Below are 26,654 nucleotides of genomic sequence, written 5' to 3' on the forward strand. Positions count from 1 at the left end.
TATTTTAAAAATGACGTCTATAGACGTTGTGTCACATAACATCAATGGGATGGAGACGTCTATAGACGTTCTGTCCGTCAACGTGTTAATTTATTATGATTATTTCAAAGTATTTTACATTTATATACGCGTCCGATATTTTCGCCATAAATAATAAGTTGAGCATTTTGGTTTCTTTGATGGTGTGTTTGTTTTCTTGTTGGGCATTATTAGAACCTTTTTTTTATCCAAACTCATACTTTAAACAATAATTTAAACTTGATGAGTAAAGATTTTGGAACATTATCTGCAAATTTTCAGTATTCACTGCCATTAACAAGGTGTCATCTGCATTCCTTAAGTCATTTTCCGTTCCCTTTCAGTCTACGCAGACAAAAGTAGGAAAATGACTCAAACAAGAACTGTACTATCATTAGTAAGAAATATTTCTGTCAAAAAGCCTACTTCGGATATATAATTCTAATAAGGTCTTAAAAGACTATGCACAAAGTATATCAAATACTAAAAAAGGAGATTGCGCAAAAACGTTACGTGATTAAAAGAAAACTATCAATTATTTTTGGACGGACAACACGTTATACTAATATTCTTATAATAACAAAAAAGTCATTCATCTTTAAAAGATTGATATCGCTGGTGAATATTTTACAATATAGTTTCTTACTTACCCCTAATATTGCTCTAACTCCCACTAATTTCACCTTTTGTTTTGATTGGCCTACGAGGAAAGTCACATCAAACAATTGTGCATTTGTTAAGGTATTAGATTCATTGTTCAAAAACATTCTCGTAAAGTCTTTAGCAATTTGATCATAGTCTTCAAATTGATCTCGAACACTATCTAGTAGAGGTGAAGACGGTCTCATATGTCCAATTGGTCTCCAAGAGCCTAAAAACAAAAGTAAACTATAACAATAATAGTCTTTTAGCCTTACATAATATAGATCAGGGGTCACCAATTATATTTCCTGAAGGTCCGTTTCGAAAACCTATGACACTTCCGGGGTCCGGAGTTAATACTACCTGTCTGCCCAGGCAACCAAGTGACGTCATATAACGTTGAGGAAACGTCAGTTTTTTGGTTGAATATAACACGTGTTTGAACATTACGTCATATAAACGTCTTTTGTAAGTGATTTTAAATACGTAATATTAATGACGTTAAAATTACGTTTAAAAAACGTTTTAATTTCAGACAGCCCAAGTCTGACGTCACAAAATTGGGAGGAGCTTGCTTGTTTGTATTGACTCCAAACAATTTCGTTTAGGTATAGGTAACGATAAATGTTCATAAGACATTTCTCATTTATTGTTTACGCGGTTTGTGTCTTGTGTGATAAAATAATACTTTTCATTTATATATTTAGTTAAAGAAACGTGTAAATTAAGAGATTTTTATGCGTTTTTGCTCAGTGAGTTAGTTTAATGCAGTAATTCTTCTTGACAACTATCTGAGGTTATGTTTATTTGTTTTTAATTAAGCGTTAAATGAAGATATTAAGACAGAGTTAAATTAAGATATTAAGTATGCTGGATAATTTGTTAATAAATTATTTATTATTAGTTTCATATTTTCTTGTTTTTTTTTACATTTTTGCTTCATATTTTTAGTTGTTTCAGTTTTGACACAATAAGTACATATATGTGATCATAAACAAGTGGTAGCACTTATATCTTCGACACATGGGACGTAGGGTTATGTACCTATTTTTTTATACTATTTGGAAACATCTAAAGAGGTCACTTTTTGAAAGTATTAAAAACGTGATTTTACCTACGTGAAAAAAACGTAGATAGGATTACGTTTTAAAATCGTCACAATTATGACGTCAAATCGATGAGACAAATACACGTGATTTTCAACGTCAGTACTACGTCATAGAAACACGTCAATTGATCATTTTTATGACGTATTATCTACTTTATAAAAACGTCGTTTGGTTGCCTGGGTGGTTGTTCCAATACGGTAAACAACTCAGAAGGGTGCAGTGTGAACTTTTTGGCAAAAATTGTTTTTAACAGTTTTTTAATAATTCCAAAATATCACCTTTTTTGCTCCCGAAAATATGTTTTTAGCTTTTTTGGTCATCTTAAGCAAAAAAGATTTTCTGTAATTTTTTTCAAAACTTGATAGATTTCAAGTTTTAAGCGATTTATAAACTGAAAAATGCGAAAATAAGCATTTTCAAAGCTTGAAGATTCATGTGTACATTATTATTTATGCGGTTGTCAAGTGCTTAAATTGAAGTTTAAACATTCAACATTGTATTTATAAACTTCAATTGAGGCACTTGGCAATCTGAAAACTAATAATTTACATATGAGTTTTCAAACCTCAAAAATGCGTAGGTATTTTCACATTTTTCAGATTTTAAATCGTTATAACTCAAAAACCATCAACTTTTGAAAAAATGACAAGATACCTTTTTTTTAAAAACAATTTTTGGGCTAAAAGGTAATTTTGAATTTGTATAAAGATTGTTTTGCCCGGCATCCCGGGCCCCTTCTGATTTGTTTAAGGGGACATTTTTGAACAGGAATCCACAAAAAAACCGAATCCGAAAATTTGTCATTCTTTACAAAATTAAATTATTAGTGAGAGAAATGACATTTTTTATTATGTACAACCTGTCTGAAGTTTGGAGTGAATTTGGTGCAACTGATTCTCATTGGGGAGTTGAGATATTCATCTGTTATCTGAGATCTGTACCGATTTTTAATAAAGTTCATTCTTGATAAAGAGGCTTCGCACACAAAAGTTGAGTCACACATAAAATACAATTTCATGGCCAAACATCTTTAAAATTGCCAAACGCTATATTCTGAATTTAATGACGGTCCGCACAAAAGTATCTCACGGTCCGGATGCGGACCGCGGTCCGCTAATTGGTGATCCCTGATATAGATTATTTAAAATATGTATATTAAAGGTTTTTAATAAAACATGAAGAGAAGTATCCATATTTCACAAAAGGGAACTTGCATAAATTTTTAAATATTAAAATAATATTAAAAAACATAAGGTAACATGATATTAAAACTTTCTTGCAGGTAAAAAAAAACAAATATTTTTAACCCATACGCTTATTACGAGGCTTTGAAAATGCTATATAATTAAAATTCCTTAGAAGGCGCTTGAAGTAGTGATGTAACGAATGTCATTTTTTGAACATTCGCGAATACGAATGCGAATGCGAATATCTGCTACCCACATTCGCGAATGCCGATACGAATGCGAATATTCAGTTTTTTTAAATTTGTTTCTATTCTGCGATGTTTTCTAAATTTTATAATAAGAAGTTAATAGATATTTAGTGTAAATCGATCCGAATCTTACGCTTTATTTTATTACTTCTTCTTACTCATAATCCTTTGTGCCCTTCAGTGCGTCGGATATAGGGTTCCCCTCCGCTTCTTATCCATTTCTTTCACGCACTTCTATTGGTAGCCAGTTTGTTCATATCTCTTATAGTCATGTCTCTCTTTTCACCTATATTATGGATTTGGTCCATCCATGTCTTCCTCGGCCTTCCCTTTTTTTGTTACCAATTTTGGCTTAATGTACTTTCTTTGTTAGCCTCTTTTGCTCCACTTGCAAAAGTTTTGTTCAAAACCAGTTCAATTGTTAGTTTTCGATCTTCCACATATGTTATTATCGGATTAACTATGCTGTTATATACTTACTCTGAGTTTAGTTTTGTTATCTATTTTTGATTTCCCAAAATTTGTATTATTTAATGAGTAATACACGTTAGTAGCCTTTTTCATTTTATAACTCTTATTGACATGTCCGTTTTTCCATCATCTGTTATTATATTTTCCAAATACATATATTTAAAATTAAAAGCTGTATTACATAATACCAAATAAGAAAAAAAGTGAAGGCTGATAATGTGATTATTGAGGTTAACACATTCACTTACAAAACTGCATATGAAGTAACTTACTCCTAAGAAAACAGAAATCGTGTCTACAGGTGAAGCGGGTCCGTGAATGTGTTAAGTTACATTTTCTTGATAAAAATAGACGAGAAGTGATTAGATTTTGATTTTATTAACCAAATATTAACTTCAAATTATTTTTTTTTCTGTTATTCATATTCGCAAAATATTCGCACAAACTTCGCGAATGCGAATGCGGATGCGAATATGCAAAAATATGCGAATATTCGCGAATGCGAATGCGAATACGAATATTCGTTACATCACTAGCTTGAAGGTCCTTCTATTGGTCTGACGTCACGGACCACAACCAAGTTACGAGTCGAGCCCGGTTAAACGCGATTAAAGTATTACGGGAATTGTATATAAAATTTTCATCGGATTTAATTGGAAATTACCAGATATTATTTGTATTCTTGCATAGTTTTACAATCAGTTTATTTAGTTTCAAAGTGCAATTTATAAATCTTTAGAAATTGGTACTTTCAAAAGTGCTTAAAACGCATAAGTAGATACTATTACTCACGAGGGTTTTTCAAAAGAAAGCGATTAGGCTATTCTGGGGAATGTATAGTACATTTTAATCCTCTTTAATTGAAATGCTAAAGGTAATTAATATAAAATTTAACTGGACCAACTTGGGGATTAAAAATACAAGATCTTAAAGATTTACTAGTTAATGTAACCGATTTTTCAAATATTTTCGAAGCATTGCTTTCGCTTATGCCGAAATCATCTCCAAGAGACATAAATGTGTGTTTTGTTCTTTTTAGAGTTAAAAATAGATGCATTGTTTGTGTTTTTCAATATATTTCTATTAATTGAAACGTATACAATCTAGGTCTGTATTGTAACTTCATCACTTTGCACTTCAGAGACAACATTTTAAATTGTTTTGGTTCCTCTTCTTTCGCATCTCCATCACAAAATAATCACTTTTATTTTACCAATAGTCATCTCTACCATGATATTCACTATTATCTTCAAATACAAAACGTCCTGATTCACTTTTTGTATCTTCAAATAATGTTTGCAAGTCTTTTATAGGTGAAGTTCATGCATCCTTATTATGTATTTTCAATGGCGACAACCCGACTGTAACACTTCTTTGAAATTTACACTAAATACCTTTACTTCTGATTTTGATGTGAGTCTGTGTTGATGCATTACTCAATTTTTGAGGTGAAGCTGATTGGTTTAATTCAGGTCCTGGTTGAACTCAGTTTGTGAAACTAGGATCACACTGTCTCTTATAATCAGTGCCCTCTAGAACAGAGTTAGATGTGGAAGCGGCATCTTCAAGAAGCTGACGTTTAACCCTTTTAAGGGCTGCTTCCCTCATGGGCTCAGGAAAAGTTCGATTTATGTCTGGTTAACAATCAAATTTGTGCGGGACAACACACAACTACCTATAATTTTTTCTTGAAACAGAAAATGTCTTATTTATTAGGTACCTAATTAAATAAATACTCACATCAAAATGATCCTCACAGACATAAAGACTTTGCTACTTTGTGAAATATTCTTTTTATTTCGTCTGCATGCCTTTAGCCATTTTAATCGACGTTTTTTGGTTCTACTGGTAGAGTAAAAAAATATTTATTGTATGTTCTGACACTTGTGCTTTGGCATTCCGGCACTAAATAGTTCTTATATTGCGCAGATTTGTTTTCCATATTGATAAAGTATATTCACTAAATACGATAATATAAACACCGAGCAAACAAGACAGTTATTCGACACGCACAACTAGCAATGGCAAAATGCATTCAATGCAATAGCTCACCGAACGGCGAACGAGAACGCAGTGGTTGGTGACGTCAGACCCCAGCCCGCGCTTTTGAAGTTGTTTGAAACGGATATTTTGGGCGCGGAACTATTATTAGCTGTTGTACGTACACTATTCATTGTTAAGATGTAATATTTTGAATACAACATTTTTATGTGCAAGTTCCCTAATGTGGTCTCGAGGTGACAAATTGCAAAATACTCGAAGAAGTCCACAATTTTTTTTTTATTAAAAAGATCAATAAAATTGGACGCGTTTCGGCTCAACTAGAGTCATCATCAGCATATAAGTACAGGGACACAAACATCAAGAACTGACCAGAACAGGAAGGAGGAAGAATCAACTAGTTTAAACGATTAAACATTACTGCACAAACATTCTTTGGTTTTGCTGTTAAGCGATTTTTACATTATATTATAAATAAAGGAGTAATTTTGTAAGGACATCTTCATGTGGAGGAAAGAAAGCCGAGGGAGGAAAGAGGAGCTAAAACGCGTCCAATTTTATCGATCTTTTTAATAAAAAATTTTGTGGTATTTCTTCGCGTTTTTTGTATTTTGTTTTTAATAAATGTTTAAAACAAATAAAAATATGTAATTGCAATTCGATTCATAAGGTAATATATTGGAAAATCGCGCAAGAAAATTGAAAAGTACATATAAATAGTAAAATAAATATCAGCATAGGAGTATAAATAATTACAATCATAGGATTTCTTTCTCTTTATAAGCAATTCTGGTTGTTCATTGCCGGATTGACACCTCTGTGGAAGGTCTTCGTTCCATCTTTTGCGCGATCGACTGATACTTCTTCTACCGATTGCTCATTTATCTCTTGCTATTTTGACCACACGTGTATCTCCCATTCTGCTTATGTGCTTATTGCATACTTTTTTTTCTATTTAGTGTCCATTCGTTTATACACTGTGCGTTACATTGTCTTCTAATATCTTCACTCCTTTTTCGAGCTCTCAGCGTATTTCCTGTAATTGTTTTCAGTACTCTCACTCTGCCGTTTCCAATAAACTTTTTGTTGTAGCTGTATCGGGTACAGCCGATCAACAATCGGTAGAAGACGTATCGGCCGACCGCGCAAAAGATGGAATGATAATGCACTGCGCGTCATAGAAAACGGGCACCCTAAAAAATGGGTCATATTTGATGTCGCGTATCTCCTAAACATGTTATCCGATTTAAGTGATTTTTTGAATATGTTATAGCCCTATTCTTTGTCAATATCCCTGTAATAATAGTTTTGCAAAACAGGTAAATTTTCATTGTATACCGGGTGTACGAATCAAACTGTGTTTTTTTCTCAAAGTTCGCAACACCCTGTGGAATATTCTAGCATTTAAAAAATACTGAAATTAAAACCCAACTATAGCCTCAGGTTTTCTTAACATTCTGTTTTTGATTCATTCGCTTATGTTGGATAATACATAAGTTATGTACTTTAACAACTAGGCATGCTCTTTATCAGTACAGGGTGTTTCTAAAGAAGTATGACAAACTTTAAGGGGTAATTCTGCATGAAAACATAATGACCGGTTGCTTTATAAACATATGTCCTCAAATGCTTCGTTTCCGACATACAGGATGTTGAATTTTTTCTTACAAACTGACGATTTATTTATTGCCCTAAAACCGGTTGAGATATGCAAATGAAATTTGGTGGGTTTTAAGACGTAATTTTTGATCATTTTTTGACATACAATTAAGAATTTTTTATTCACCATTGGCGTGCATACGAATAATATGATCGGTCATATTACCCGTATGCGCTCCAATAGTGAATATAAAATTCTTAGTTGAATGTCAAAAAATGCGCAATAACCATCTCTTAAAACCTACCAAATTTCATTTGAATATCTCAACCGGTTTTAAAGCAATAAATAAATCATCAGTTTGTAAGAAAAAATTTAACATCCCGTATCTCGGAAACGAAGCTTTTGCGGATATATGATTATAAAGCAAACTGTCATTATTTTTAATGCAGAATTACCCCTTAAAGTTTGTCGAACTTATTTAGTCCCTAAAACCCTTTAGACTTATAACACCCTGTACTGATGAAGAACATGGCTAGTTGTTAAAGTACATAACTTTTGTATTATCCAACATAAGCGAATTAATCAAAAAACAGAATGTTAAGAAAACCTGAGGCTATAGTTGGGTTTTAATTTCAGTATTTTGTAAATGCTAGAATATTCCACAAAGTGTTGCGAACTTTGAGAAAAAAACACAGTTTGATTCGTACACCCGGTATACAATGAAAATTTACATGTTTAGCAAAAATATTATTACAGAGATATTGAAAAAGAATAGGGCTATAACATATTCAAAAAATCATTTAAATCGGACAACAGGTTTAGGAGATACGCGACATCAAAAATGACCCATTTTTTAGGGTGCCCGTTTTCTATGACGCGCAGTTTATATTATATAAAGATATCAATGAACCTCCGATAACGAGGATAACCTACAGAGAATGGCACAAACTTTCAATACAGTGGCAAAGAACTACATCATGAAAATATCAACAGCTAAGACAAAATCCCTGGTAGTGTCATAAGGGAACCCATAAGGTGCAAATTAGTAATTCATTATCATCATCATGCAACCGCTTCTGTCCACTGCTGGACATAGGTCTCTTCCATTCTTCGCCACTCTTCACGGTTATGTGCTTCTTGTTGCCATTTCTTGGATATTCGGTTAATGTCGTCCATCCAGCGTGTTGGTGGTCGTCCTCTGCTGCCTTGGTCTTCTCTTGGGCGCCAGTCAATTAGTTTTCTGGTCCATCTTGAGTCTTTCAGTCGCGCTCTGTGACCTGCCCAATTCCATTTCAGCTTGGCTATACGTTCAACGACATCAGTGTTACCTATTCTTTTCCTTAAGTCTTGGTTCCTTATTTTGTCTTTTTTGTCACGCCGAGAGTTTTTGTGAGCGTGAGAGTTTCTGTTCCGTACGTCATAATAGGAAGAACGCATTGGTCAAATGTCTTCCGTTTCGTAGCTGTCGGGATGTTGCTTCTTAAAGATGTCTCTTAGTGAACCATACGCCGCCCAAGCAAGTGTTATTCGTCGTTGAAATTCGCAAGGCTGATTGTCCTTGGCTATTCTGATTTCATGACCGAGATATATGTACTTTTCTGTCAATTCTACCACTTGATTTTGGATGGTTAGGTGTTCGCTGGGAACTAAATTTATCATAAATTTGGTTTTACTGATGTTCATTTTTAGACCTATTGTCAAAGATACGTTTTCTAATTCTAGAAGCATTTGTTGCTCTTCACCCAGATCTTCGGTAATAAGTACTATATCGTCGGCAAAACGCAGATGATTGAGCATTTCTCCATCTATTTTTATTCCTCTATTTTCCCACTTTAGCCTTTTAAATGCGTATTGGAGGACCGCTATAAATAATTTAGGTGAGAGAGTGTCGCCCTGTCTCACACCTCGCTTGATATGAATTTCTTTGGTAGTATCATGTAGTTTTACATGCATTGTGGCGTTTTGGTATAATGTTTGCACTATCCTTGTAAACCGGTAATCTATTCTACTATTGTTCAGAGCAGTTATAATGCTGTCTAATTCCACAGTGTCCAAGGCTTTGTGAAAGTATACGAAGATAAGTACCAGTGGTCTGTTATATTCTTTCGACTTTTCTATTAACGTTTTTACTGTTTGTAGGTGATCGTTTGTTCCGAATTTTGAGCGGAATCCAGCTTGTTCTCGGGGTTGGTAGAAATCTATTTTTTTCCAGTCTTGTCGTAATTATTCGGGTAAACATTTTATAGATGTGGTTTAATAAGCTGATTGGTCTATAGTTTTCTAGGTGCGCCTTGTCTCCTGTCTTGTGTAGTAAAATTGTTACTGCATTGTTCCATGTTTCCGGTATGCAACAATCTGTTAGATAAAGGTTAAAAAAAAATTTTATTTGGTTGAGAAGGGCACGTACACCCATCTTTATAGTTTCTATTACGACTCCATCTTCTCCTGGCGCTTTATTGTTTTTCATCTTTTTCATTGCGACCAATGACGTCCAGGACGCAATGAAAAAAAAAAAGAATTAGTAATTAACAACGAACTAATTGAACAAATCTCGAGATTCGAATATCTGGGAGTCGAAATGTGTACTTATGGAGAGGTTAAAGAATGTGTCCGAAAGCAAGCAAATAAAGCCAATTACGTGTCAGGATGTCTCAGGGATGTCATCTGGAGAAATGAAGATATAAGGCTGGAAGGGAAAGTTCGCATATATAAATCACGTGTAAGACCGATAATGACGTACGCGATAGAAACAGGATGTGACAAAGCAGAAATAAAAGAGGATATTGAGAACTTCAGAAATGAGAAAGTTGAGGTAAATAACGGGGAAAACACTGAGAGACAGAATACCGAACGGCAGATTAAGAGATCTCTGTAACATACTGCAAGCGCCAGTTAACTTGGCGACAGCGAATACGCACAACGACACTGAGACTGATGATCATCCCATAAGCCACTGTGCAATGAGTCTCGCCAAGTTAACTGGCGCTTGCAGTACAAGACATAGTACGGTGGGGAAGACAGAGAAGACGAGAGTGGAATCAGCATGTGACGAGAATGGACAGCGAGAGAATAGCCCGTATAGCCAGATATTCAAAGCTAACCAATAGCCAGATATTCGAAGCAAGAGACCAATAGGAAGGCCCTTTAAAAGATGGCAAGATAGCTGGCAGTCAACATCACAGCTACGAATACAAGCTTAAAATCGGTTACGAACAGGCTAAGAGGCCCAATATAAGAAGAAGAAGAAGGACAAGATCAATGAACTAGTAAAATTGCTTATAAAGAGGAAGACAAAGAAGATAGAGGTTTACATGAGCTTTCAATCCGATGGCCAAATTGATTGCCTTTTTGATAAACCATGTGCCAATTATCAAATTGCAGTTGATATTATTTCACTTGGCTCTTATCTTCTTTCCATAAGAGCTGTATACTCGTAACTAAAGCTTATAAAATATTTTTAAAGTACCTAAATAGTGATCCTGGTTTTAATAGGACAATCAACCGGGTGATGGATGACCGAAGTTATCTTTAACGTTTGAGTTAAAGTTAAGACTACTCTGCTATTTAGAGATGCCCATAACTATTTGGATAAAATTCGGTGTGATGTATTCTTCACAGTTATGAGATAGTTATTTCTTCCACGTTATATTAGAAATAAAATTTGAGGAACAAAGATTGACGTAACAAAGATAACCTTATGTAGAAATAGTACAAGTTAGAGTGAACGCAAGAGATTGTTCGGAACATGCTACAGGATGGGTAGATGACCGTAAAAGCAAATACCCATCGTCGGCCACCGTCAATGACCGAACAGTGCCGAACACCAAACAGCTCTTCAAGTTCAGTGGTGTTTCAAATGGTAGATAGGAACAGGGTTGCCAGATTGGTGTATTTTGGTAAAGACGATAGGAACTACTAATTATTTCCAGGGCCCTCGTTGATAGTAGTATAGTGAAGTAGTATAATTTTGGTTTACTGTTGTCTTCATTTGAATACTAATTTATTAAAATGCGGCAAAAATTTAAATTTTGGGTATTTGAGCTTTAATTTGAGAGAATTTCAGTTTCTAAGTGGGTGATTTATAAAATATCATCTGGAAACTCGGGATAGAAAGCTCAGTAAGTACTTAAAATAAAATTTCAACTTATACCTCTCGATTTGATTTTTGTATGATTTTTAAAATTGTTTGTAAACTTGATTATGCTATTGTTTGTATATCATCTAATTACCTCTCGAAATTAATTTGAACTACACCCTATAGTCGACAAACTCTGAAATGATTATAATATTTTCGTATATGTAAATGTAATTCTACAACCTCCATGGTGTTTCCTCAAAGTAGTAATTCACCCTGTATAATTAAATAATAAAATATTTAATATAATATGGTATTATTTGTCAATGTATAAAAAAATAAATAGTTTTTCATGTATTAGTGTTATCAAAAGAATATTGAATCTTACCTCGCCTATAAGGTTTTGGAATTTGTCCAGTTTCCGCATGATTTTGCAAATTGGCAACAATATCCTCCAACATTTGTGATCTTGTCCTCTCTTGCATTCTGGCAAATTTAGGAGCCGAATAACTGGCTCGTTCTCCATTAACAATTTTCGTTAGCAACCATTCTCTGAACATCGGACCCTTATCAAAGACACTTTGTTCCCACAAATAAGGTTTATAAGCTCCCACTTCGTCTCTTGTCACCACAGATACCTCATAATGTGTCGGTTTCCGCTTAATCCGAGGAGATGTTCGAACTGAAATATATGTGTTATTGATTGGTTTTTAATTTTAAAAGAACATGAAAAATTTATCACGATAATATCAGAAAAAATCTTTCTCTTATGTCAAGAGTACATTCGAAAAAGAGAAGCGTCTTTAGATAATGCATAAAAAAACAACCTCAGAAAGTACAGGCACATAAGTCGACTTTCCCATATTATGTACAAACTATTTACAAAAATAATTACGAAACGTTTATGGTAGGGGAGCAAAGTATGCTAAATGTGCAGTCACTCGAGCGCTTTGGGGACCTATTGGGTTGTAAACAGTAGGTCCTAAAACCAAAAAAAGTTAAGTAAAGTTTTCCATTTTAGTGGGCGCTTGCCATTTTTTAATTTAATTTTCCATTTCCAACAATCGTTTTTTCCGATTATAGCGACATCTATCCATAATTCGAAAAAATGTTTCGAATAAAAGTTACTTATTTTTACGCAAGGAATCCAAATCTGTAATAAAAAGTGAGGGTTCCTATTTATGATTTTAAAGTAACCCCCCACCCCACATCCATGGGGGGTCGTGTTTGGTGCCTTTCGACAGATTTTTCAAAAATAATGAATAAGTATATTTTACAGTTTTTCGATCTGATGTTCATTTCGCGAAATATCACGGGATTCGTATTTAAAATATTAAATTTACCCCCCACCCCTCTTCGTGAGAAGTCGTGTTTGGTATCATTCGATAGATTTTTAAAAAATATTGAGCATATATTTTTTAGTTTTTTGATCTCTCATTCATTTCGCGAAATATTCGGTTTTTTCTTGTGAAACTTTGGGGCTCACCCATTTCCTTACGCCTGGCTCAAATCGTCAGATTTTTGAAATATAAACTCGATTACATGTACTTAACCTACCTTATCTTAATCTGACAATTTCGAGTTTTTTTAAGGGTAGATTTTTTTTTTCGGGCCCCCCTTAACGAACTCCCCTGTGTTAAGAGCCAATATATAGTAGAGGTACATCTGCAGGGTACCAGGTTTCTCACCATATGCTAATCTGACGCGCTCGAGTGACTGCAAAAATCCCCGCTTGGGCTCCCCTACCATTAGAAAACAAATGGAGTTTATCAGCCCATCGAACAAGCGGGTTTTACGGAACAAACGATTACCTCATAATAGTTATTTTCCTAACAAGTGCAGAAAGTCATCCGCACGCGACTCGCAGTTTGTCGAACGACGCGAAGCAGTCGAGTGCGGAAAAGAGACTTTCTGCAAGCGTTAGGAACAATATTTTTTCTATGAGTCTTTAAAAAATGACCAGATCTTAATCAATTAATTTAACTAATATGAAAATACATGCACAAATTAATTCTTTGACAAGGTTGTCAAAACCAAAGTTTCAGCATAATTGGTTAGCATGACGACGATCTTGGTTTCCATAACGACGATTCAAAACCACTGTTACTGTCTACTGATTTAACTTTCGAATATTATGTCAAAATTATTTTATTTCATCGAATTCTCGCGTTAATTTCATTAAAATATGAACACAAAAAGATATATTTGAGATAAATTCTTCTTCTTCTTAAAGTTCCATCTCCTAGCGGAGGTTGGATATCATAATGGCTATGGTCACTTTGTTGGCTGCTGCTCTGAACAGTTGTAATAAACTACAGTTAAACCATTCTCTAAGGTTCCTTAGCCAGGAGATGCGTCTTCTTCCTATGCTTCTTTTTCCTTGGATCCTTCCTTGCATAATAACTCTCAGCAGCTCATATTTCTCTCCTCTGGTAATGTGACCCAAATATTCTAGTTTTCTTGTTTTTATACTGTTCATAATTTCTAACTCCTTATTTAAACGTCGTAGCACTTCAACATTGGTAATCCTTTGAACCCACTGAATTTTCAACATTCTTCTGTAACACCACATTTCGAACGCTACTATTTTTCTTATATGTTGCCTTTTCAATGTCCAAGCTTCCATTCCGTATAGTAAAATAGAAAATATGTAGCATCTTAGAGCCCTCAATCTGAGAGGCAGCTGAAGATCTTTGTTTGTAAGCAGTGACTTCATTTTTATAAATGCTTGCCTTGCAGTTTCAATTCGGACTTTAATTTCTTTGCTTTGGTCATTTTTGTCATCAACCCAGGTTCCCAGATATTTGTATGTCTTTACTTTTTCTATTTGGGTTTGCTCTAGTATTAACCTTTCATTTCCATGTTGTGTTTTTGAGACAATCATAAATTTAGTTTTTTTCTTGTTTATTTTGAGTCCATATCGAATGCAATAATCGTTAATTCTATTTAACAATTCTTGTAGCGACTCAAGGGTGTCTGCCATTATAACGGTGTCATCAGCGAATCTTATGTTATTTACTGTTCTTCCGTTTATAGAGATTCCACCACTTAGTTCCGCTATCGCTTCCTGAAATATGGCTTCACTGTACACGTTAAACAGTAGCGGCGACAGTACACCACCCTGTCTTACCCCTCTCTTTATATCAATATTCTCGGACTCTTGTTCGTCTATCTTTATATTGGCCTTTTGATTCCAATACAGATTGATGATAATTCGTAAGTCTCGTCTGTCTATATCTCTGTTTTTCAATAATTCTATTAGTTTTTCATGTCGGACTCTGTCGAACGCTTTTTCGAAGTCGATGAAACAGGAATAAATATCCAGGTTCATATCTAAGCATCTTTGAGAGAGGACATTAAATGCAAACAATGCCTCTCTTGTTCCAAGTCCTTTGCGGAACCCAAATTGGGTATCATCCATATCATTTTCTAGCTTTCTGTATAATCTTCCATGAATCACCTTTAGAAATATTTTGAGGGTATGGCTTATTAGTGATATTGTCCTATAGTCTGAACAATCTTTGGCATATATTGTTTTAGGTATTGGTACAAAGGTGGACACCAACCATTCCTGAGGTATTTTTCCGGTTTTATACACTTCATTAAACAGATCCAGTAGTACAGGTAGAGTTTCATCGTCTAGACATTTCAGTAATTCTGCAGGTATTTCGTCTGGACCTACAGTTTTTCCGTTTTTTGCGTTTCGTATTGCTTGTTCGATTTCCTCCATTATGATCTCTGGTCCCGTTTCGCTATCCATTTCTTCCGGTTTTTGTCTATTATCCTCAAACAGATCTGTTATGTACGCCTTCCACTTTTTTAATTTCTCTTTGACTTCTATAATAATTTTTCCATTTATGTCTTTAAGAAGGCCATCTTTCTTTTTTCGCTGTGTATTTGTGATTTCCTTTATTTTCTTATGCATATTAAAGCTATCATGTTTTTTAGAATATTCCTCTATTTCACTGCATTGATTTGTCAGCCAGGTGGATTTGGCCTCTTTTATTTTCTTTATTATTAACCTCTGTATTTCTTTGTATTTTTCCTTATTCCTGCCTTTATGTTTTCTTCTTTCCTCCATTAACTCTAGGATTTCTGAAGTCATCCATCTCTGTTTTTTTCTTATTTTTGTCTGTAATATTTTCTTTCCTGCATCTACTAACGTTTCTTGTATCATGTTCCATTTGTCATTAACATCTGTTGTCTTTATCACGTCTTGTTTGATTTTCTTTAAGTTATCATTTATTTCTTGTTTTAAACTCTGACGTATAGGTTCTTCTTTTATCTTTGAGACATCGAATCGTGGTATATTTGTTTGTTTTTGGATCTTTTTTAAGTTTATCTTTATTACGCCTACTAGTGGATTATGGTCTGAATTTATGTCAGCTCCGGGGTATGTTCTCACAGACTTTATAGTGTTTTTATATCTGGATTTGATTAAAATGTAATCTATCTGGTTTCTTACAATGTGATCTTCCGAATCCGCCGGTGATTTCCAGGTATAAAGTCTTCTTTTAGGTAGTTTAAATAATGTATTCATTACTACCAGCTCCTCGCTTTGGCAGAATTCGACAAGTCTGTTCCCCCTTTCATTTCTTTCTCCCAAGCCAAATTCTCCCACACATCCATCCACTTTTCCTTTTCCAATCTTGGCGTTGAAATCTCCCATCACCAACAATATGTCATCTTTTTTTGTGGATCTTATGATTTCGTTCAATTGCATGTAGAACCTTTCTATCTCGGCCTCATCTTTGTCTGCAGTAGGTGCATATATTTGGACAACGTTTACCTTCTTAGAGAATGTTGGCAACTGAATCATCATCAATCTCTCTGAGTAGGGGGTAAAACCAACGACAGATTTGTTTGTCTCTTTGTCTACAAGTATGGCAACTCCATATCGGTGTCTTGGATCATTGTTACCAACATAATACATCATGCCGTTGTTTGTGGTTAGTTTTCCTAGAAAGGTAGTTTCCTGAGATAAATTAGTAAATAATATCTAAATATTAGTTTATTGCATGTATTATAATTACTTTAAGGCCATATTAACATATCTAAATTAACACGCATGCGGAAAAGTAAAACGCGTGCCGAAAAGTAAAACGCGTGCGGAATAGTAACACGCGAGCGGAAAAGTAAAACTTTCTAAACTAAAATGCGTGCGCGAAAGTAGACATTTTTGCACGCTCGTAGAAAAAAAGATTGTAGAAAAATGTACTAAAAATAATAAACCACTCTGCCTTTGACACAATTAAGTAATTAACAAAAATATTGGAAGCTTTGAAAAAATGTCGAATTGCTTATCGTAAGTGGGTAATCGTCAAACTCAGAAATCCCCGATACAACGTGATGTACGTCGGACACCATATTACACAAATTGTTCACCTCGCTTATGGAATATGTATAAAAGGACTAAACTGACCGTCATAGGTATAAACATAAACGGAGAAAAGTTTACCCACCTGAGGTTTGCAGTTGATATTGAATAGGTAATATGATGATATTGATATAGAAGAACAAATCAGCTCTACCATTCCTGGCAAGAAGGGGCATTGAAAATAAATACAGGGTGATTGATTAGTAGGGTAAAGCTCAATAGCTCCGCTATAGTAATATATAGCAATAAAAGTTAATAAAAATTTTAGCCACCTTTGAGCTTCACATTACAAAATTAGTTAGAATGCTACAGGGTGTTCGATAACACAGTGGCAGACCAAATTTATGTTTTTTTTTTAATGGAACACCCTACATTTTATTTCAAATTCGAAATCCTGTTAACTTCTCCATCACAAAAATATAAAGGTTTGTTATGTTATATAGGGTATTTATAAAGTTATAACCAATTTTATATGAAAATCGTAACAAGTTCAACTCCCTGTATAAATAAAAATAAGCAAAACAACAATGGTTTATTAATGCCATATTTTTTAACGTATTGTTAAAATTTTCAAGAATGGTCGATATTGCTAATTTTCTTTATATCAAATACAGCGTGAGTCAAAACGCAAGTACATTATTTTCTCAGTAATTTTAAATGGAACACCCTGTATTTTATATCACTATTGAAAAGTACCATTACCGTACTTCAATTTTTAGGTAATATTCCCTATGTCTAAACTTATTAGTTTTCGAGATATTTTCATTTTTCAATGGACCAGTAGCGTGGCCACCCAAATCACCCGAATTTAATAAACTGGACTGATTTTTTTGGGCTTACGTTAATAATGAAGTTTATAAAATACCTCCAACAACAAGGGATGAGATAAAGTGTTAATTTACAAATGCTCCGTAGAGTAAGTAGCTCATTCAATGATCGTTTATAGGCGTACATAAATGTGTTAGGAGATAATTTTGAACACCTTATGTAATAAAATATTAAAAATATTTTATTAAAAGTAGCTTCTAATTTTTTCAAACATGTTTTTTTGCAAAATGTATTACTGATAAATTATGTTTGGTTCTTTATTTGTTACATTGTTATATTTACATAAAAAAGTACAGTCCGTCTAATTTACTTACCGTTGCACGGCATTATCTACGTTAGAGATCTAAGTTGACATTGTTGCCCAATTACAAAAAATTCTTGAATTCATTTTAAATCAAATACGTCACACAATTTTTGCAGAAGTGGATTATACAGCGAAACAAATTAATATTCAATGTAAACAAATAAAAACTTTAGAAATAGAAAACAAGAATTAAGTTATAATCTTACATTAAAGTACATAAAAAAAACAGTAAACATAATGAAACAAATACTTATAGTAAAGAATATAAATAAATATGAAGTGTCATCACCGCAACTGTCAAATAAATGTTACCAATTTATGCCAAAATATCACCTTCGTTCGATTATAGTTACAGTGTATTCCGAACAAATGTGCTTTAGATAAGCGCTTTATAATCCATTTATACAAATTAAATGAAACATACTATTGTGTATTTCTTTAAGTTAACATTAATAGAAGTCTTAAAATATTATTTCTACGCGTATGTAATAAAATATGTCTAGTGGCTGTAATGCCAGTGTACTCGGCAAAGTGATTCTAAAAAAGAACACACCTACCGCCTAAATATTTCGTGTTGGTATCATGTGACGTCACGGGCTATGACACGGATGACGTGCAACGGTAAGTAAATTAGATGGAGTATAGTGTATAATTGTCTTCACAAAATATTGTATTTATGAATAAAAATGGTATACATTTTTATTGTATTGTATTTTGTGTTTGTGTGTTTTTTTGTAAAATTTATTACTAATTTTCTTTGTTTATTTGTTGCATGTAGTGGTTGTGTTTTTATTTGTAAAATGTATTACTAATAAATTATTTTTATTTATTTATTTGCTACAGTGTTACATTGATTACCGGACTGATAATCGGTAATCTTCAATTGTCAATTCAGTCATGGCTTACTTAAAATTTAGATAAATTTAAACACCTAAAATAATTTGCTCTGAAAAATGAAAATATCTCGAAAACTAATAAATTTGGGCATACGGAATGTTATATAAAATTTAAAGTACGTTAATGTTACTTTTTAATAATGATATAAAATACAGGGTGTTCCATTTAACATTACTGATTGTACTTGCGTTTTGACTCACCCTGTATTTGATATAAAGAAAATTAGCAAAATCAATAATTCTTAAAAAATTTGACAATAAATAAAAAATATGGCATTAATAAACCATTGCTGTTGTGCATATTTTTATTTATACAGGGAGTTGAACTTGTTACGATTTTCATACATAATTGGTTATAACTTTGTAAATACCCTGTATAACATTACAAACCTTTATATTTTTGTGATGGAGAAGTTAACAGGATTTCGAATATAAAATAAAATATAGGGTGTTCTATTTAAAAAAACAAACCTTAGGTCTGCCACTGTGTTATCGAACACCCTGTAACATTCTAACTAATTTTGTAATGTGAAGCTCAACGGTGGCTAAAATTTTTGTTAATAACTTTAATTGCTATCTATTACTATAGCGGAGCTATTAAGCTTTACCCTACTAATCAATCACCATGTATATCTACACCCCAGATAACGACAAACCAATCCTGTAGTCAGCGAAGATTATACGGGTAGAAACAAGATCCATAGACCAGGCAATGGTCTATAAATACCTCGTGCCCAGCACTGGACAACTGGTAACGGACAACTCGTAACAGCGACAGTTCGTAACGGCGACACTTCGTAACGGCGAGAGTTCGTAACTATACAAGTTCGTAACGGACAATTCGTAACGTCCAAACTTAATTATTCTGCTTATTTTTGTCAACGTGGATATTAACTGTTATTACAGGAATAATTGAAATTATCTTTATCAGTTTAACGAATCAGTTCCGGGATAAACATCTTTAACACATTTTATATTTCGTGTTTCAGAATATTTTAAAAGTGTTTAAACACAAATAACTATTTACTTAAATACCGACAAATTTTTAACCATATTTCTAAAATCCCTTTAATATCCCTCTTATTGTTCCTTAAATTTGCATACATCTAGACAAAGGGATAATAATGTAATTAGTGAAATTTTTAAGCCGTCTTAACCGTCTTTAGACATTTCAAACTTTCTATAGAAAGGAAAGATTTTTGTAAAGGAAAGATTATAATTACCTGTTATTATAATAAACATTTGGTTATAGCGTTGGGCTATTTAATCAACGGTTATAGTTGATAAGAGGGGTGGCTTCAAATAATATGATAGCACGAATCATTCTTCAAACATTAGTGATCCTTTAGCTAGTCTGTACTATAGAGTTTTCTCCATAATAATTGTAAGAAATTTAATATGGCAAATGTCGCGTGGAAAACGGACTCTAATATACCAAAATTTCGAGTTTTTTCAAAATCATGTAACGGAATCTGGAATTGTGCATTGGAAGTGTCGGAATAGTTATAATTACAAGTGCAAAGCAACTGCGCATACAAATGGTGACGATATCATTAAATCCAAGGAAGGACATTCACATATTGTAGAACCTTTCGCAGCAGATGCAAGAAAGATGGTAAGTGAAATAAAATCAAATATGAAAAACATAAAATATAAAATTAAATGACACTAAGTTTTTCAACCTAATAAAAATAATTGTAAATTAAATATTTTTAAAAGATTTTTAATTGAAAAACTTTATTGGCCCATTTCCTGGTGACAACCTCCAAGGCTTCTACAATATGCAAGCACATGGATGCTGCAGTGAAGACTAAGGGGAAGGAATTCTACACTATGCAATTCACAACCCCCGTCTGCAGCGTGGTAAAGTTCCAGCGGAAAATGGACCTAGTTACTCTATAGGAGTAATACTAATCAAAATAAAAATGTATACCATTTTTATTCATTCAGTTGCGGTGCGAAACCAAAACTGTCTTAATTTTTACTCAGATCAGAGAGTGCAGCCAGCACTCTTATCGACGATTTCACCTCTTTTTAGAGGTTCATCAGAGACTTCATAGTAAAAAAAAATGGTATACATTTTTATTTTTATTAGTATTACTCCTATAGAGTAACTAGGTCCATTTTCCGCTGGAACTTTAGCACGCTGCAGACGGGGGTTGTGAACTGCATAGTGTAGAATTCCTTCCCCTTAGTCTTCACTGCAGCATCCATGTGCTTGCATATTGTAGAAGCCTTGGAGGTTGTCACCAGGAAATGGGCCAATAAAGTTTTTCAATTAAAAATCTTTTAAAAATATTTAATTTACAAATATTTTTATTAGGTTGAAAAACTTAGTCTTTTATTTAGCAGATGCCGCTAGGCACCTACTACCATCTCGTCAGTTGCGGTGGGAGATGGATATGTCGAAGATTTTTACCTGGGCCAGAGAAAAGCAGCCTATGCAGTCTCTGATGAACCTCTAAAAAGAGGTGAAATCGTCGATAAGAGTGCTGGCTGCACTCTCTGATCTGAGTAAAAATTAAGACAGTTTTGGTTTCGCACCGCAACTGAATGAATAAAAATGGTATACATTTTTATTTTTATTAGTATTACTCCTATAGAGTAACTAGGTCCATTTTCCGCTGGAACTTTACCACGCTGCAGACGGGGGTTGTGAACTGCATAGTGTAGAATTCCTTCCCCTTAGTCTTCACTGCAGCATCCATGTGCTTGCATATTGTAGAAGCCTTGGAGGTTGTCACCAGGAAATGGGCCAATAAAGTTTTTCAATTAAAAATCTTTTAAAAATATTTAATTTACAAATATTTTTATTAGGTTGAAAAACTTAGTCTTTTATTTAGCAGATGCCGCTAGGCACCTACTACCATCTCGTCAGTTGCGGTGGGAGATGGATATGTCGAAGATTTTTACCTGGGCCAGAGAAAAGCAGCCTATGCAGTCTCTGATGAACCTCTAAAAAGAGGTGAAATCGTCGATAAGAGTGCTGTCTGCACTCTATGATCTGAGTAAAAATTAAGACAGTTTTGGTTTCGCACCGCAACTGAATGAATAAAAATGGTATACATTTTTATTTTTATTAGTATTACTCCTATAGAGTAACTAGGTCCATTTTCCGCTGGAACTTTACCACGCTGCAGACGGGGGTTGTGAATTGCATAGTGTAGAATTCCTTCCCCTTAGTCTTCACTGCAGCATCCATGTGCTTGCATATTGTAGAAGCCTTGAAGGTTGTCACCAGGAAATGGGCCAATAAAGTTTTTCAATTAAAAATCTTTTAAAAATATTTAATTTACAAATATTTTTATTAGGTTGAAAAACTTAGTCTTTTATTTAGCAGATGCCGCTAGGCACCTACTACCATCTCGTCAGTTGCGGTGGGAGATGGATATGTCGAAGATTTTTACCTGGGCCAGAGAAAAGCAGCCTATGCAGTCTCTGATGAACCTCTAAAAAGAGGTGAAATCGTCGATAAGAGTGCTGGCTGCACTCTCTGATCTGAGTAAAAATTAAGACAGTTTTGGTTTCGCACCGCAACTGAATGAATAAAAATGGTATACATTTTTATAAAATTAAATATAAAATATACCTATGAAAAAAAATTCTGAAACACGAAATATGAAATGCCTTAAAAATGTTTATCCTGTTACTGATTCGTTAAATTGATAACATAAGTTCATTTATAACTGTAATAACATTAGATTTCCACGTTAACAAACATAAACAGAATAATTAAATTTGGACGTTACGAATTGTCCGGTACGAACTTGTATAGTTACGAACTGTCGCCGTTATGAAGTGTCGCCGTTACGAACTGTCGCTGTTACGAGTTGTCCGTTACCAGTTGTCCGGTTACGAACTGTCGCGTTACGAGATGTCATGGAACCATAAATACCTATGTGACGAGATTCGCGTAGGAAGAGATAACCAAACCATTGGGTTTCTCCATCGTAGAAGACTGACTTGGGCAGCCTTTGGCAAGTTAAAGAGCTCTTGTTGTATATCGTAGTTCTAACACATTTTTTTGTTCATCGACAACTTAATTTACAAAAATATATTTTTATAATAGTTAATTTAGTTAGTTATGTTACACTAAATATTTAGTTAGTTATAATTTAATGTAATATAAATAAAAATATTAAAAATAGAAAACAAGAATTAAGTAATAATCTTACGTTAAAGTAAATAATAAAAACAATAAATATAATAAAACAAAGAATAATTATAGTAAATAACAAAAACAAATCTGTATTGTCAACACCGCAGCTGTCAAATAAATGTTACCAATTTATGCCAAAATTTTACCTTCGTTCGATTCCAGTTACACAGTTTAATCCGGACAAGTGTGCTTCATAAAAACGCTTTATAATCTACTTATACAAATTAAATGAAACAAGTTATGGTGTATTTCTTTTTTACATTAATAGAAATCTTTAAATATTATTTATAGTCGTATATAACACAAATATGTCTAGTTGCTGTAATTCCATTGTACCTACTGGATTAAATACTTTTAAAAAGAAAAAGCCCTTCTACTTATTTACGGTAATTTTACGGTATTTAATGCAACGGTATTTATTCTGTACTAACCATAGTTTTATTCGTTTAGTAAACCTTTCCTTTTTAAAATTTTGCTTTTTCTATACAGGGTGTTTGGTAAAGAATAGTACATAATAGCTTAACCTTAGATTCCTGACGTTAAAATAGGTCGAGTTAAGCTGACTTACCTTAGTACAAAAGTTGATAATAACCGAAATACAGGGTGTCAAAATTAAACTTTTATTTGATTTATTTCTGAATATTTCCTGACAGGCATGAGACAACAACACGAAATTTGGTAAATGGTGCTGGTATTGTACAATCTATTAAATTATGTTAAACAAACGTTTCAGGCTACTACCAGAGGCGTACGACGGGGGAAGGTGAATGGTTGATCCTTCCCAAATTCTACGCCACTGATGGAATTGCTATTTTAGGGCAATTTTTTGATTCTCCGATACTTTCTATGTAAATAACATACTCTTTATTCGTAACGATAAACCCATTATTTTTCGAGATATTTGAAGCTAAAAACAAAGGAGCCTAATACATTAATCAAAATAAGTGTGCCTTATCATTTTTAACTTCAAATATCTCGAAAACTAATGACATTATCGTTACGAATGAAGAGTAAATTATTTGCATAGAAAGTATTGTAAAATCTAAAAATTATGCTAAAATAGAAGTTTTCTCAGTGGCGTAGAATTTGGGAAGGGTCAACCATTCACTTCCACTGTCGAACGCGTCTGGTAGTAGCCAAAAACGGTTATTTAACATAATTTAGTAGGGTATACAGTACCTACATTTTCTGCCAAGTATCACATGGATATGTCAAATTATTTTAAAGTATTCTCTTTTTTTAAATAATTTATTCATTATTTAAAACTTTAAGAACTATGTGTGCCTGGTACTATAAAACTATTTGACATATCCTTATGGTACTTGGCATAAAGTGTAGGTACTGTACACCTTACTAAATTATGTTAAATAATCGTTTGTGGTTAATACCAGAGACCTACTACAGGGGAAAGTGAATGGTTGACCCTTCCTAAATTCTACGCCACTGATGAAACTGCTATTTTTGCATAATTTTTTGATTCTCCAAAACTTTCTTTGTAAATAATATACTCTTCATTCGTAACGATAAAGTCATTAGTTTTCGAGATATTTGAAGTAAAAAATGAAAAGGCACACTTATTTTGATTTAATGTATTATGGTCCTTCGTTTTTAGCTTCAAATATCTCGAAAAACTAATGGCTTTATCGTTACGAATGAAAAGTATGTTATTTACATAGAAAGTATTGGAGAATCAAAAAGTTGCACTTAAATAGAAATTCCGCCAGTGGCGTAAAATTTGGGAAGGATCAACCATTCACGTTCCCCCGTCGTACGCCTCTGGTAGTAGCCAAAAACGTTTGTTTAACATAATTTAGTAGGGTGTACAATACCAGCACCACTTACCAAATTTCGTGTTGTTGTCTCATGCCTGTCAGGAAATATTCCAAAATAAATAATATAGAAGTTTAATTTTGACACCTTCTTCTTTAAGTACCGTGCCCAAATTTTTAGGCGTGGGTAGCTTCCATAACAATTTGCCGATATCGTTCTCGATCTTGTGCGGCATGTAACAATTGATCTGCTGATAAGCCAGTCCATTGACGAAGGTTTCGGAGCCATGAATATTTCTTTCGACCAATTCCTCTTTTTCCGTCGATCTTTCCATTGAGTATTAACTGCAGCATCCTGTGTCTGCTACCTCTCATTATATGCCCCAGATATTCAAGTTTTCTCTTTTTTATCATCTTCATTAAGTCACCTTCGCCTTGACCTACTCTGTTTAAGACTTCTCTGTTTGAAATGCGTTGAACCCAATGTATTCTGAGCATTCTACGATACGACCACATCTCAAAGGCTTCTAATTTGTTCATCATGTTAACCTTCATGATCCAGGTTTCACATCCATATAGTAATACAGGATACACATAACATTTTAGGAACTTGATTCTTAGTTGTAAATTCAGCTGAGAGTTGCTCAGAATAGATCTAAGTTTCATAAATGCTCCTCTTGCAATTTCTATACGAGTTTTAATTTCTTTATCCGGATTTAGTGTCTCGTTTATCCAACATCCTAGGTATTTAAAATGGTTAACTTTTGTTATTGATTCATCACTGACAATTAGTTGCATAGGGCCGACGTCTTGTTTACTAACCACAAGTAACTTTGTCTTTGTTGCATTTATGTTAAGTCCGTTATTGGAGCATTCTCTAGTGACTCGATCAATAAGGAATTGAAGATCTTCGATATTTTCAGCCATGATCGCGGTGTCGTCTGCATATCGGATGTTGTTAATAGTTTCTCCCCCGATTCGAACTCCACATTGTCCTTCCAAGGCTTCATTAAAAATTATTTCTGAGTATACGTTAAGCAAAGTTGGGGATAACACACAACCCTGTCTGACACCTCTTTGAATGCAAATTTTGTCTGTTTCTTTGCCGTCTACCAGAATAGAAGCTTCTGGATTCCAATATAGAAGTATAGATGTAAAAGTCTCAGATCTTTATCATCTATTCCAATCATTTCTAGATATTCAAACAACCTATCATGTTGAACTCTATCAAACGCCTTCTCAAAATCTATAAAGCAGACGTAAATTGGTTTCTGTACTTTCCATGATCGTTGAAGTAATGTTAACATTGAGAACAAAGCTTCCCTTGTTCCCAATCCTTCTCTGAAACCGAATTGTTTGTTTCCCATTGTCTCTTCACATTTCTGCTTGATTCTATTAAGAATTATCTTAAGAAGTAGCTTGAGAGAGTGGCTCATGAGACTAATTAGTCTAAAGTCTTTACATGATGATGTATTAGGTTTTTTTGGGAGTGGAATAAATGTAGACTCCAACCATATCTGTGGCATCATTCCAGTCTCGTATGGTTATAAATGTTTGTTAATTTTGAGACATTATCGTCATCCAGAAGTTTGAGCCAGTCTGATGGTATTTGGTCAGGGCCTGGAGATTTCCCATTTTTGCTCTGTTTGATGGCTTTCTCTACTTCCGCTTTTAAAATTTTGACACGTATTTCGGTTATTATCAACTTTTGTACTAAGGTAAGTTAGCTTAAATCGACCTATTTTAACCTCAGGAATCTAAGGCTAAGCTATGGCCCATTCTTTACCAAAAACCCTGTATAGTCCGTCAGCTATAACTTTTCCCATGCAGTACGATTCATTTTCAATCAAATTAAGTCAAAACAGAAATTGAAACGTACGCCGATGTATGTAGTATATAGTATACAGTATACAAAATGTATATACACATCGACGTTCGTTTCAATTTATGTTTTGACTTAATTTGATTGA

General features: G+C 33.8%; 1 protein-coding gene across 1 annotated transcript in view; it reads right to left on the minus strand.

Annotated features, from left to right (window-relative positions):
• Positions 1 to 26,654, minus strand: part of LOC114329261 (uncharacterized) — a 261,832-nt gene that overhangs the window by 10,677 nt on the left and 224,501 nt on the right. Inside the window, exons 6-7 of the mRNA XM_028278300.2 lie at positions 11,740 to 12,033; positions 669 to 889 (exon numbers count right to left, since the gene is read on the minus strand). Coding sequence (XP_028134101.2) covers positions 669 to 889; positions 11,740 to 12,033 — 515 coding nt within the window. The remainder of the gene's footprint in view (positions 1 to 668; positions 890 to 11,739; positions 12,034 to 26,654) is intronic.

The sequence above is a fragment of the Diabrotica virgifera genome, chromosome 6 (assembly GCF_917563875.1).
Source record: "Diabrotica virgifera virgifera chromosome 6, PGI_DIABVI_V3a".
NCBI classification, from domain to species: Eukaryota; Metazoa; Arthropoda; class Insecta; order Coleoptera; family Chrysomelidae; genus Diabrotica; species Diabrotica virgifera.